The sequence below is a fragment of the Macaca fascicularis genome, chromosome 11 (assembly GCF_037993035.2).
Source record: "Macaca fascicularis isolate 582-1 chromosome 11, T2T-MFA8v1.1".
In the NCBI taxonomy this organism is placed as follows: Eukaryota; Metazoa; Chordata; class Mammalia; order Primates; family Cercopithecidae; genus Macaca; species Macaca fascicularis.
In genome coordinates, this window is record NC_088385.1 from 107,122,756 (window position 1) to 107,138,143 (window position 15,388).

Here is a 15,388-nt window from a genome sequence, read left to right on the forward strand (position 1 = left end):
GTTAGTTTGGCTAACTCTGAGTAACCATATGATCAGAAATTAATAAACTGATATTTTCTATGCCATCTAATATGGCCATTTCATAAACCTTGTAAAGATGCTTTAAATAAAATGATAGAATTTATTTGAGTTGCTAAGATGAGATACTAAAGTGTTTATGAGAAGATTTAACTGTAAAAGAAAACATACCTGGTATATATTGAAATCTGCAAGTCTAACCACAACAGAACTAGACATTAGCTTAGCTTTTGATTGTTGAGATAATACTGAAGGTGTTCTGCATGTCCCTTTCAGAGGGTAATCCTTCTCTGTTGGAAACAAAAACACCATTCAATTTGTTGCAAAATTATTTTTAAAAGTCACTCTTTTATTATTAAGGCAGGTACTAGAAATTCATGTGAATACTAACTTCTCAAACAAAATAATATTTGTGGACATACTTTATAAATTACAAAGTAATACAAGATATAAGTTATTGTGATTATTATTCTTTTAAGAAGAATCACACATGTCACATTTAAGTTACTCTTCTACAGAAACTTTGGAATGGGATTCTTGTTAAAAATGAGACATTTATATAGAAGGAGAAAGGGGAGGGGATGGGGGAGGGGAGGGCAGGGACAGACAACGGGTAATTAGTGAATACAAAGGTACACCTAGATAGGAGAAGTAAATTCTAGCATTTATAGGGTGACTATAATTAATAATAATTTATTTTTTCAAATAGCTAGTAAGAGCAGATTTCGAATGTTCCCAACATAAAGAAATAATGTCTGACGTGATGAATATGCTAATTACTCTGCTTTTAGTGTTACACATTTGTATACATGTATCAAAATATCACACTTCAATCCTTACTGGGCCAGAAAAAAAAAAAAAAAAGTAGTAGTATCACACTGTACCTCATAAATACGTACAATTATGTGTTGACTAAAAAAAAAAAAGAGAGAAATCTTCTAGAAAAATTCTACCTGGGTGTGACTATTATTGGCTGTATTAATTTTAAAAGTGCTTTGGTCCACAAGCCTATGTTGGTCTGAGCGAAAGATGCAGGGGTTTAGAATTAATTAAAAATACTTGGCTTAGGACAGGCACAGTGGCTCATGCCTGTAATCCCAGCACTTTGGGAGGCTGAGGCGGGTGGATTACTTGAGGTCAGGAGTTTGAGACCACTCTGGCTAACACAGTGAAACCCTGGCTCTACTAAAAATCCAAAAATTAGCTGGGTATGGTGGCATGTGCCTGTAATCCCAGATACTTGGGAGGCTGAGGCAGGACAATCGCTTGAACCCAGGAGGCGGAGGTTGCAGTGAGCCGAGATCGCACCACTGCACTTCAGCCTGGGAGACAAAGTGAAACCCTGTCTCAAAGAAAAAAAAAAAAAAAAAAATACTTGGCTGGGCATGGTGGCTGACACTTGTAATCCCAGCACTTTGGGGAGGGCCAAGGTGGGAGGATCGCTTGAGGCCAGGAGTTTGAGACTACCCTAGGCAACAGAGCAAGACCCCATCTCTACATTAAAAAGAAAAACAAAAAAAATAAAACTTGTTTACAGGAAATATTATGATCTCTCTCTCACACACACACACACGAGCACAAACACCCTTAATATTAGGGGAATGCCATATGTTATTATAGGTAAAATACCTGTTTGTGTGTGCTGGGGAGAGGCATGTGTTGGGGATTTAGGAGGTGAACCTACATTATGATCCTTCACAGCCTGTTTAAGCATTTCAACGTTGCACTCAAATTCATGCAATAACTCGTTGGCCCATCCATTTTTTGTTTTGGTTGCATCACTAAAATACATCCAATGATTACAGCTATCTCCTGTAAAATGAATAACAGGTATTTCATTGAAAAATGTACAATTTTCATCTATTACACTATAGTAATGCTTCCAATGAGATATAGTCATTTATTCAAGAAAGACTTTGATATCTGAAAAATGTACAGCCTTCACCTACATGTTATTCTGAAATATGAGTAAAACATTTGAAACAGAGGGAAAGAATATCAAAAGCAAATCATCTGGAGGAGTCTCTATCTAGTACCCATTCCTAGTAGAAAATCACTAAGATTCAATTTAAAGCCATAGGACTCATCACCCTTCACTGGATGCTGAATTACCTGGTAAACCTCCATTAAACTAATCCCAGAAAGTATTATCAAAGAAATAAAATCCTTTCATCAAAGATTTGTTATAAAGTTAACTAACAAAAACCTAAACCACAAAAATAATAGGATGATAATGATTAAAACATTTAAGAAACCAATAAAACTTCTCAAGATGTACTCAGCCATAGTTAGTTTTTGGAAGAAAAATATAAAATCAGAATTATCAGGTTTCTCTGTAGCAATTAAGAAAAATGCACATCAAAGGATTAAGACAATAAAATCAGGCCAGGTGCAGTGGCTCACACCTGTAATCCCAGCACTTTGCGAGGCCGAGGTGGGAGGTGGAGGCTGTAGTGAGCAGTGATCACACCACTGCACTCATGAGGCCTTGGATCAAAAAAAACAAGAAAATCTACTCTATGAATGTTTTACATCTCTTCAAAATAAATATCTAGTTAAAAATTTTATGAATTTGTAAGTTAATTTATGAGTCAAGAGGATAGTATATAAGACAAAAATCCTTCAAAAGATAATTATTATATTGAATGTTGGCAATGAAAACTTAAAATGAAAAAAAAAATTGTAAACCTTTAAATTTAATCAGGTACCAACATAGAAATGACAAACATTGGTAAAAAATGTGTAAACAGAAATGTGTGAACAGAAAAACTTAACCATTTTTTAAATGTCCTAGAAAACTATGATCTCTAGTTTGGTTTTTCTCACTTGTGTGAATGCTAAATACTAACAAAAGGCAAAAATGGGTATAAGGTCAAATTAATTTGGTCACAATAATCATATTTTTTTTCTTTTCATTATTTGGGAGACAGAATCTACCAATACTAGACCGTTAAGAGCCTATGAAATCTGGAATCTTATAATTTAGCTAAACGTACTCTTATTCTTAGCTTCATACTCTTTTCATTCTTAGCGTCATACTCTTTTCTAATTTTTAAATATATAAATCATTTAAAAATTTAAAACATTAATAACTTGTTTTTGTCACAACTAACAAAATAGCACAAATACATGTCCTCTGTACCCCGATTTTTTAAGTTTTGAATTGGTTATTTGGAAAACTGTCAATTTCTAAAAATTATGATTTCTAAAAATCTACATAAATCTCAATATACACTGTATGACTATATTCTCTGGCAATTCTACTTTCTTAGTAAAATACTGCCAGGAGAAAAATACCAATCTCTTCATCTCATTTCTTGTTAACAAATAAAAACAAAACTAAACTAAATAAATGACCTATATAATTTGAAAGCAACACATATCTTTTAAAGAAGCTATTATACACACCTGCTTTATGATAAGGATAATAATCTATAGTTAGCTGTGTAAAAGAGAGTTGCATTGCCCCTCCAGTAATACGTCTGTTTGACTCTGGGATAAAAAAGAGGAAAAAAAATATTAAGTAAATTATCAGAAAGATTTAATTTACCACAAAAAAATTTTAGCGTACTTGGAGTCCAAGTAGTAATAACTATCTCTCTTTTATGACAGCACATTAAGGATTTTAGGAAATATAATTCAATCCGATGAGTATTTACTGAATCCCCCTCATTCATAAGGCACTAGGATAAAAGGTAAGAATATAATAGCAAAATCCCTGCCCTGGTAGAGTTCAGAGATGATACTAGCAGAACTTTTGTATTGACAAGGCCTCCCCTTATGTCAGGCATTGTTTTAAATACTTTAGGTATACTTACTCATTTGGTTTTCATAACAACCCCATTTGATAGGTACAATCATTATTATCCCCATCTTCCAGATAAGGAAACTGAGGCACAAAGAGGCCAAGGACATACAGCTAGTTAAGTGCAAAGCTTGGATTTAAACCCAGGAAATGTTAAACACTATACCATATCATCCTATCTCTTATTGAAAAGGAAATTAAGGCCGGGTGTGGTGGCTCACGCCTGTAATCCCAGCACTTTGGGAGGCCAAGGCGGGTGAATCACAGGTTCGAGACCAGCCTGGCCAACATAGTGAAACCCCCATCTCTACTAAAAATACAAAAATTAGCCGGGCATGGTGGCACGCCCCTGTAGTCCCAGCTACTTGGGAGACTGAGGCAGGAGAATCGCTTGAACCCGGGAGGCAGAGGTTGCAGTGAGTTGAGATCGAGCCACTGCACTCCAGCCTGGGCAACAGAGTGAGACCCCATCTCAAAAAAAAAGAGAAAGAAAAGGAAATTAAAAAGTCTGTTAGGTTAGGTAAGTTGTCCAAAGTCACGCAGCTACAGTCAGATCAAAAGTAGATTACAAATTGGTGTAACGTGAACATAAATATCAAATTTTAAAACAAAATGGGCAAATCAATCAGAAGAAAGAAAAATACAAACTGAAACATAGCTATGTATACACTCCCTATATTAATTTATAAAATCCATTTTATCTCAACTAGTAGAATTTCCAGCACAGGTCTACAATCCCTCATGTAAAACCTTTGGAAAGCCAAATGTTTCATAATTCAAATTTCATGACACTAATATGATATGGTATATACAGGATATACCATGCAACACCCACAGCAGGTTCTGAGGCAGCACTAATAAAAACAGCAAAACATAAATATTTATAAGAAGTAGGCAAAGAATAAAAAAACAATATATTGGTGTAAGTCAGGTTTTGCCACCAAATTAGTTTTTCACAAACATAACATTTCAGAGCCTTTTGGATTTCAGAACAGTAGTGATTACAGACCTGTACTATTAAGGAGATATTTTGGTGGAAAGGTTTTCCTCCTAAATAAAATAATCCAATTTATTCTATGAGGGAATAGTGAGGAATATAAGGCCTTAGAAAACACTTTCTCCATTCTCATTATTATTACTTAATCTAGACCACCTCATTTTCTTAGTTTGGTTTGTTCTAACTTTTCTGGATTTTCCTTTCAAATCTCTAAAGTAAAAGATGCCAACTACAAGTCAAATGACACAATGGTGGTCAGAAGAAAAGATAACAAATCCCTCCACAAACCCCAAATCTTCCTCACCTTTGCCCCTCCAACCTTTTAGGTTGGAACCTTTTAGGCTACCTTGTCTAATGAAGGCAGGGTAACTTCTACTGCTAAGTATCCAGGGTCTCAATATTCACTTTCTCAGCTTAAAAACACATGGCAAAAGTTTTCATAGATATAGATCCTGATTCAGATCTGAGGTGCAGAGATCAGATAACTCTATTGTTTAAAGGTCTTCAGCTTGATTGTAATGCTCACAAAAGTTTGAGAATTATAGTCCTTAGGTAGGCCTATAAGGTAGGTCTGTTGAACTCACCCCCATGCTTCTGGGCTAGGGATACTCTCCAGCAGAGAAACAAAAATGCCCAGCACCTAGATTACAAAACTACGTATTTTCAGAGTGGCAATGGGCAGCTTCCTGATTACCCTGTTATGTCTACTAAATAAGGAAAAATAACAGGGACAAAAACTAAAAGAAAATTCCTAACTGGAATTTTGCTTCCTAATCACATTTTGGAAGGATGGGAGGAGAGGTGGTCATAAAATATGTCAAACAGCCGCACAGTTGTGCTTCTATTCAAAATAGGCAGAAAAACTACAATGCTGAAACACATCTAAAAATAATTATGAATTAAGTATGGACTAAAATTTAATTTGGAGACAATATCAACATTATGAAAAAGTTAATTCAAAGGCAAGTCTAATATTTCATTATCCTCCTAGAGGATCATCTATTCAGTCTTTGATTTTTTTAAAGCTAATTTTATTGTTAGCATTGATAGCTAACAAATAATTAAGCTTAAGTACTAAGCAAAATAAAATTTCATACCAATATATGCTTCTAATTGTGCCTTTCATCTATATATTCATATGAACACAATTGTGACAAATTATCTTACAGGACATCCTACACAAGAGATTTAATAAACAATTCAGTTTTGTAGTCAATTCTAGAAAAACCAAAATAGTTTGGAATAAGCAAATTATTTTACCTTTTTCTTTAGCATGAATGTCATCACATATGTGTAGATCTAGATGAGAAATCACTAAATGATGGGAGGTTTCTTTAACATCAAAGTCATTGAATAGTTTTACAATTGCATCATTTACATCAGGAGCATTTGAAGTTTGTGTTGTCTTCACTTGCTGGGCAGATGCGACTACTGTAGAGCTCTAAAAAGATTCGAAACTGCCTTATCACTGCCAATTTAAATACTATAAATTTCACACACAAAAAAATCTAAATATTTTCAGTTGAAAAGTCATGAAAAATAACCATAATACATTTTTCATCAATAATATATTTTCCCTAAAATATTTTCTGAATAACCTAAAAATAAAACTAAAATTTAAAAACTGTAAAACTAGGCTCACGCCCGTAATCACAACACTTTGCGAGGCCAAGGCGGGCAAATCATCTGAGGTCAGGAATTCGAGACCAGCCTCGCTAACATGCTGAAACCCTATTTCTACTAAAAATACAAAAAATTAGCCGGGCGTGGTGCCACATGCCTGTAATCCCACCTACTTGGGAGGCTGAGGCAGGATAATCGCTTGAACCCAGGAGGCGGTGGTTGCAGTGAGCCGAGATTGCGCCACTGCACTCCAGCCTGGGCAACAGGGCGAGACTCCATCTCAAAAAAAAAAAAAAAAACTGTAAAACTATACACAAATCAAATATGAATCCAATATGTCTCAGTAAATATCTGAAGTTATATTTAACATATTTATAGCCGTTTAGAAAATGTAGTTAACTCTTAAAGGCAGTTTGAGTATTACTAGTTATATATATTAAAAAGAAAACAAATGTGGGCCCTGTATACACTGCTATATATCTGATATGGTTTGGTTCTGTGTCCCCACCCAAATCTCATCTTGAATGGTAGTCCCACAATTCCCACATGTTGTGGGAGAGACCTGGTGGGAGATAATTCAATCACAGGGGCAGTTTCTCCCATACTGTTCTCGTAGTAGTAAGTCAGTCTCACGAGATCTGAAGGTTTTATCAGGAGTTTCCGCTTTTGCAGCTTCCTCATTCTTTCTTTGATTGCTGCCATCCCTGTAAAATGGGACTTGATCCTCCTTGTCTTTCACCATGATTATGAGGCTGCCCTAGCCACATGGAACTGCAAGTCCAATTAAACCTCTTTCTTTTGTAAATTGCCCTGTCTCAGGTATGTCTTTATCAGCAGTCTGAAAAGAGACTAATTGGATAGCCCGTAGCACATCTTTGTAGAAGACCATGTGATATTATTTAGTACTCTAAGTGCTCTGGTGCCTCTCCTAAAATATGTGGTATGTCCTTTCAACTTGAATAACTAAAGAAGCCAGAAAGGATACAGGATTTATAAATAGGCTGTGAGTTCAAATATTTTTCTCCCTAAAGAAAAATACTATAGAACACTGTTGACATATAAAAATATATATGAACCTCTAATAGCCTAAAATGATTTTGTATACCTAACTATAATGTAAGATTATCTGACATATGAGCCACAAAACTGTACATGAATTTTTATAATTATGATAAAGGAGACCAAATTGTCCACTTTAAAAATTAACAATGTTCAAATTTAGAACAAGTTATTAATGGAAGATAAAGAAAATCAAAGTATACGTATTTTGTATGTATATATATTTACATATATTACATCTATGAAGAACTATGATCATACTGTAAAAGAACTGCAAAGTATACTTAGTAAATGAGAATCTCTTCATGCAAATGATTGCAGCCCACAGTAAGTAAACAGAAAGGTGAAATATAGCTGTAAAACGTTAAATACTATAGACTCCAGAAAACTTTTTATGAATTAATTGTTAAACTGATGTCAAACTGAATTAATTGTTAAACTGCTATTCCCATTTTCAAAGCTATAACAAGACTGTATTTATGTCTATGATGGTGCTATTTAAAATACTCTCTAGTACTTCTTTCATTATGTTTTCTCTCTTCATCAAGATAAATACTGACAAAAATAAAAATATAAACATTAATCTCCCTACAAACCTTTTTCTTAATACTATGGTAAAAGTCAGGTTTTCAGGTGTTATTTCTGGAAGAAAAAAAAATAGCCACTATAAGCTCTCTGCCTCATGAATAATCCTTTTTTTTTTTGAGGCAAAGTCTCACTCTATTACCCAGGCTGGAGTATAATGGCATGATCTCGGCTCAGTGCAACGTCTGCCTGCCGGGTTCAAGCGATTCTCCTGTCTCAGCCTCCCAAGTAGCTGGGATTACAAGCGTGCACCATCACGCCCCGCTTTTTTTTTTTTTTTTGAGACAGAATCTTACTCTGTCGCCCAGGCTGGAGTGTAGTGGCACGATCGTGGCTCACTGCAACCTCTGCGTCCCAGTTCAAGAGATTCTCCTGCCTCGGCCTCTCAAGTAGCTGGGACTACAGACGCCTGCTACCACGCCTGGCTAATTTTTGTATTTTTTTAGTAGAGACGGGGTTTCACCACGTTGGCCAGGCTGGTCTCGAACTCCTGACCTTCAGATCCGCCCACCTTGGCTTCCCAAAGTGCTGGGATTACAGGCGTGAGCCACAGTTCCTGGCCCCTAATTTTGTATTTCGTTTTTTGTTGTTGTTTTTTTTTTTTTGAGATGGAGTCTCGCTCTGTCACCCAGACTGGAGTGCACTGGTGCAATCTGGGCTCGCTGCAAGCTCCGCCTCCCGCGTTCACACCTTTCTCCTGCCTCAGCCTGCCAAGTAGCTGGGAGTATAGGCACCCACTACCACGCCCAGCTAATTTTTTTGTTTTTAGTTAGAGACAGGGTTTCACCGTGATAGCCAGGATGGTCTTGATCTGACCTCAGGTGATCCACCCGCCTCGGCCTCTCAAAGTGCAGGGATTACAGGCCTGAGCCACAGCGCCCGGCCAAATCTTGTTTTTTTTTTTTTTTCAGATGGAGTCAAGACTCCCCAGGACAGAGTGCAGTCGCGCAATCTCAGCTCACTGCAACAACCTCCGCCTCCCAGGTTCAAGCGATTATCCTGCCTCAGCCTCCTGAGTAGCTGGGATCCCACCAACATGCCTGGCTAATTTTTGTATTTTTAGTACAGGCGGGGTTTTACCATGTTGGCCAGGCTGGTCCTGAATTTCTGACCTCAAAAGATCTGCCCGCCTCAGTCTCCCAAAGGGCTGGGATTACACTGCACCTAGCCCCTATTAATAATGTTAACAACTCTTAATTTTCAAAATAGTCTTCTTTCTCTTCTAGAGAAGAATAAAATGAAGCTAAGCAAATACTTATAATAGAAAACAACTGCCTAGTTGTAAAGATGAGCAAAGAAACACTGTTTAACTAACTCACTTTCTGACACGCTGTCTTGGGACCTGAAATAATCAGATTAGGACATTCTGTGTGATATCTGAAGTAGTGACATGATAACTACTACCCAAGAAAGCAATTCTATGGTAACGGTTAAGTATATCCACTATAAAATACTATGGAGCAACAAAACATAATAGCTTCAAAGACTAAAGATATGGAAGAAACTCGCATATGCCCACTAACTACAACTAGGAAAAAGTACATATGCTGGGGCAAAAAGCTGTAAGAAAATACCTCAAAATGGTAGCACAGGTTTTATTAGAATAGTGAGATTACAGAATTTTGTCCATGTATCTAGTTTTCCAATCCATATTCCATTTTATATAAACATATCCACATGTAAGAGCTAGATAGTAATATCAACATTCAATCTATCAGTCTTTAACTACGACCACCATCTCTGTTAATCACAACCTAAGCTACCAAAATCTTCCTTGCAAGCCTTAACAGAATAGTATTTATGTCTATGATGGTAATATTGTAAAATACTCTCCTATGCTTCTTTCCTCATACTTTTTCAGCTTCAAAATGACTTTTCTTACCCTCACCTCCCTTAATCAAACCTACTTCCTTCTTCTGCCTTTCCTTATTGGCTAATGGTACTACCAACTATCATTCTAAAGTTCTCAACTTTTCTCTCTTCCTTATCCTCAACTTACTTAAAAACTTTCACTGGCTCCCAAATGCCCACAGGAAAATGTCCAAATTCTTCAATACATTATACAACATGTTTCATTCACTGCAAACTTTTGTTTCAACTCAGGCTACCAGTCCAAGAAAACTATTCTATGTTAGAGCCCAGTGGTTTGCCAAATGTTTAAAATCAGGTCCCCCAGAGAATTCTGCAGATGCCTCATGGATAATTTATTGGTAGAATAATACAGAGTTCACCTTCACTTCTATATCTGTTTATTTGTTTTTATGACTACAGGCTCTAGAAAACCTCGTTCACATAGATAGATTGGAAGGAAAGCAGTTTTGTTTTAGCCATGTGACTTGATTCTTTCAATGCCTTTGAGTTACCTGCCAGGATTCACAAAGTGATCTACTATAAAAAATTATTTTAATAATCTCTAATGGCTGACAATTATTTGATCTTCCTACACATGTGTTGAAAACAACTAAAAATCACCTGGTTTGTTCCTTTGTCATTACAGCCATTAATTTCCAACATGAATAGCAATATTTCAAATTGCCACTCTATCTTGTTTCCCAGAGGGGTTTTTACAAACCCTTTCTGTTCAAATCCTAGTAAGACTGAGGATGAATAATAATGTCTTTCATTTATAAAGTAGGATTAGAGTCATTATGGAAAGGGAAAACCAGTCTGACATCTTAATGCAACCATATTCTCCGGCAGATCAAGTTTAAGAAAGAATATACATCAAGGTGGAATGTGTGGAACTCAATTTCTTTAAAATATAAAACTTGGAAAACTGTAATATATCCTGAGGCATTTGAACCTCACTCCTAAAAACACTACTCTAGTAACACCAGATTTCTTATCTTTATCAGAAAATATCATGTTCTTTAAAAGTACGATATTTCTGCAGATTCTATTGTGTCTTCTGAAATACCTTTTCCCCATGTCTGCCTGTGAACTGCTACTCATTTCTAAGACATAATTCATTAACCTCTTTGTGAAACCTTTCCACACCCTGCAAGCAATTAATTAAAACCTCTCTGTGTTTCTGTAGTCCCTACACAGAACCCTTTCCCTTACTTCTTCATGCTAACATTTATGTTGAACTACAATGATTTGGGGATTTGTTTGGTTTTTTTTTTTTTTTGGAAACAGATCTCACTCTGTTACGCAGGCTGAAGTGCAGTGTTGCAATGGCTTGACCTCTTGGGTTCAAATAATCCTCCTGCCTCAGTCTCCCAAGTAGCTAAGGACTGCAGGTACCACCACCACACTTGGGTGATTTTTAAATTTTTGTAGAGATGGGACTCAATATATTGCCCAGGCTGGTCTTGAATTACTGGTCTCAAGTAAACCTCCTGCCTCAGCCTCCCAAAGTGCTGGGATTACAGACATGAGCCCCTGTCTCCCACCTACAAAGATCTGTTTCATATTTAACTCACTCTTCTACTCTAGGTCCTTCAGGCCAGGGTCAGATGATATTCATTTTTACATCATAGTGTCTACCCCTGCACCTCAGGACATAGTAGGCAGGTAATAGATAATGCCAATGTGATATTCCTTGAAAGCCTAGGCCGGGTGTGGTGGCTCACACCTGTAATCCCAGCACTTTGGGAGGTCGAGATGGGCAGATCACTTGAGACCAGGAGTTCGGGACCAGCATAGTCAACACAATGAAAGCCCGTCTCTAACAAAATTACAGAACAAATTAGCTGGGAGAGGTGGCACTTGACCCGTAGTCCCAGCTATGTGGGGGGCTGAGGCACAAAAATCACTTGAACCTGAGAGGCGGAGGTTGCAGTGAGCTGAGATTGTGCCACTGAACTCCCGGCTGAGCTAAAGAGAGACTCTGTCTCAAAAAACAAAGAAAGCCTAAATGTATGCCATTCCCATGTACAAAGCTGGATCACCAACAAGCTATATATCTGAGATATATAATACTGTTTCCAAGGAAAGAGCTTCATAGGTGTATAATTTTATAATATCTAGTTAAGTTTTGACTAGAGGTAGATATAAAAAGTCATTTATACTTTGCCTAAAATTATTAAAAATATTATCCATTATAATCATCATTGTCTCTTCTATAAAGACCTTGATGTACTGGTACTCAGAACTTACTACTGGGAAAGACTAGAAAAACTTTTCCTCTCCATACCAACTAATAATGCTCCATACAAACTAATAATCACTTTTAAGAAGGTGATAAATAGCTCATTATGCGTGTCCCTGTTCTTGCCCCAGCCAGACAACTCCAACAGAAGTTTTGTGTTCAATTTCAGCAATTCCTTACAGCTTTGATTCTCTGCACAATTAACTCTCACATGTCCTCTCTTGCCTATAATTACCCAGGATTTTCCTCATTTGCTTTTACTTTAGTAGTTCTAAAACTATATTCTTTTAACTTCCTAAACAGAGGTATTAAAACATCAAATACTTTTATGTCATCATTAACTTTAGTGCCTAATACAGAGCTCTAAACAAAATAATCACTAACAGATACGAATACATTTAATATGTTTTCATATAGCTACTACTTATATAAAATTACATAGAAGATATCTAGATAAAGAAGATTCTTGTACTCAAAGCCTCACAATCTGTTTCTTAAAGAAAATACCAACAAATCCTTCTAATTTTTAAACTACTTTCATGTAAAGTAAGTATTTTTCCTGTTAATTTTACAGCATACCTGTGTAGGTTCAGGAGCCATACTCTTCCTTTGTTCTGTTGATTTTTCTATTGCTTCACTAAGAGACTTTGCATATTGTACCATAGCTTTCAACTGGGAATCAGTTAAAACCCATAATAAGTCATCCAATATTAGAACTAACTTCGTTGCTATGACATTGCAGTCCTTTAACTGTAGGGGGGAAAAAAAATGTTTTTTAAAATTAAGCCAAGATATAAACCTTGTAATACATTTGTATTCAAAAAATGTTTTCAAAACCTTTTTGAATAGAATTAAATATGGATTCTTCCTTCATACAAGAAGTATTTACTGGCCGGGCATGGTGGCTCATGCCTGTAATCTCAGCACTTTGGGAGGCCAAGGCAGGTGGATCACCTGAGGTCAGGAGGTCGAGACCAGCCTGGCCAACATGGTGGAAACCTGTCGCTACTAAAAATACAAAAATCAGCCAGGTGTGGTGGTGGACACCTGTGTAATCCCAGCTACTTGGGAGGTGGAGGCAGAATTGCTTGAGCCCAGGAGGCAGAGGTTACAGTGAGTGGAGACAATGCCATTGCACTCCAGCCTGGGTGACAGAGGGAAACTCTGTCTCCAAAGAAAAAAAAAAAAGGTAGTATTTACTGAGTTCCTATAATATGAAAGGAATATCTCCTACTACTAGAGAAGCAGTGGTAACAAAAGACAGACAAATCCTTGTACAAATTATATAGCACTTATATAACTTAATTTTGCATTTATAGCTGATAAATTATATAATTACTTGTATTCAAAGACTCAATAGAAGAAATGAAATTATAAGACAGTAAATGTTCAACAAATATTTGGCAACTGAGAAATATATTCAATTTACCAAAAATAAAAATGTTTAGGCCAGGCATCGTGGCTCACACCCATAATACCAGCACTTTGGGAGGTCAAGACAGAAGGACTGCTTGAAGCCAGGAATTCATGACCAGCCTGGACAACATAGTGAGACCCTGTCTCTACAAAAAAAATTACAGATTAGCTAGGCATGGTAGTGCATGCCTGTAGTCTCAGCTACTTGGGAGGCTAAAGCAGGAGGATCCCTTGAGCCCAGGAGTTTGAGGCTGCAGTGAGCTAGGACTGTGCCACTGCACTCCAGCCTGGGCAACACAGCAAGACCCCATCTCCAAAAATAAAAATAAAAATAAGGCAGAGGCAGGAGAATCACGTAAGTCCAGGAGCTCAAGACCAGTCTGGGCAATACAATGAGATCTCATCTCTACAAATAACTTAAAAAATTATTCAGGTATGGTGGTGCATGCCTGTAATCCCAGCTACTTGGGAAGCTGAAGTGGGACAATCACTTAAGCCTGGGAAGTCAAGGCTTCAGTGAACCTTGATCATGACACCGCAATCAAGACCAGGCAATACAGTGAGAGCTCATCTCAAAAAAAAACAAAATAAGATAAAAATAAAAACAACAACAAAAAACCTTCGAAAAATCTATTAAACCTAAGACTGAAGAACATTATACCAGTTTTCTATAAATATTATCTGAGTAACCATACCTCCTTTTATTTTGCATTATTTTAATATGCCACTGGTAGTATGCCAATATTTCACCTAAGACATTATTTAAAATTTCCTATAGTTAACTAATAGTTAACACGCAAATCGAAAAGTCAAATCCAAGAGTTAACACATGAATCCAAAATGTAATCTTGTTGACTCACCCTTCTTTTAAGTGTGACTCTGATTTTTGATTGGTTGGTTATTAATCGAACAGGAGCACACATAATTTCAAGATGTGAACTTTGGGTGGCATCTGCCTCTATTCTTATCATCTGCCAATTTATTTCTTTAAAAGTCAAAACCTAAGGAGAACACAGAGATTTAACTTCACTTACTCATACAAAACAGAATGAGAAAAATGTAGTTTAAAAACAAAGCAAATGTATATTCTCAATTAATTTTCAAATGACATTTTAGATATATTCACGTTTTTATTTTTGTAAATTGTATTATTCCATCAAAGTCAATTACACATATTCATATTCATCATATGTAAAGCTGTTAATGCTTTTATTCTAAGCAATTCAGTTAATGTAAGGCTCAAATGCATTAAATCATGTTACCAAGAAAGAACTAAACAACATATTTTAGTTTGGGGAATTAAAAAATTCAATTCTGAGTAGCTGAGAAGTTAAAATAGGGCTTTAAATGGAAAGATTTACTACAGTAAAAGCATTAAAATGTGCACATTTTGTAACTGAATGATTAAATGTAATACAGAGAGCTGGGTGCAATGGTTCAGGCCTGTAATCCCAGCACTATGGGAGGCCAAGGCAGGTGGACAGCTTGAGCCCAGGAGTATAAGACCAGACTGGGCAACATAGCAAAACCCTGTCTCTACCAAAAATACAAAAATTAGGCAGGTGCAGTAGTACATGCCTTTAGTCCCAGCTACTCAAGATGCTGAGGTGGGAGGATCACCTGAGCCCAGGGAGGTCAAGGCTGCAGTGAGCCGTGACTGCGCCACTGCACTCCAGCCTGGGCTACAGAGTGAAACCCTGTCTCCCCCGCACCCTCCCCAAAAAAAGTAATATAGAGAAATGCAAAGGTAAAAGGCAACCATGAGATGTGATTTCTTTAATCGTTCTCTTTT

General features: G+C 36.7%; 1 protein-coding gene across 3 annotated transcripts in view; it reads right to left on the reverse strand.

The window, feature by feature from the left end:
- The window catches only part of BLTP3B (bridge-like lipid transfer protein family member 3B), a 112,818-nt gene that overhangs the window by 47,014 nt on the left and 50,416 nt on the right, over positions 1 to 15,388 (reverse strand). For 2 of the 3 annotated variants that reach the window (XM_005571975.5, XM_005571976.5), the window contains 6 exons: positions 14,457 to 14,597; positions 12,760 to 12,930; positions 6,081 to 6,261; positions 3,427 to 3,510; positions 1,648 to 1,830; positions 190 to 308 (listed from right to left, as the gene is read on the reverse strand). In XM_005571975.5, the coding sequence (XP_005572032.3) occupies positions 190 to 308; positions 1,648 to 1,830; positions 3,427 to 3,510; positions 6,081 to 6,261; positions 12,760 to 12,930; positions 14,457 to 14,597 (879 nt within the window). Of the gene's footprint in view, positions 1 to 189; positions 309 to 1,647; positions 1,831 to 3,426; positions 3,511 to 6,080; positions 6,262 to 12,759; positions 12,931 to 14,456; positions 14,598 to 15,388 lie in introns of those variants that run through there. The other variant, XM_074007582.1, reaches the window with a different exon arrangement.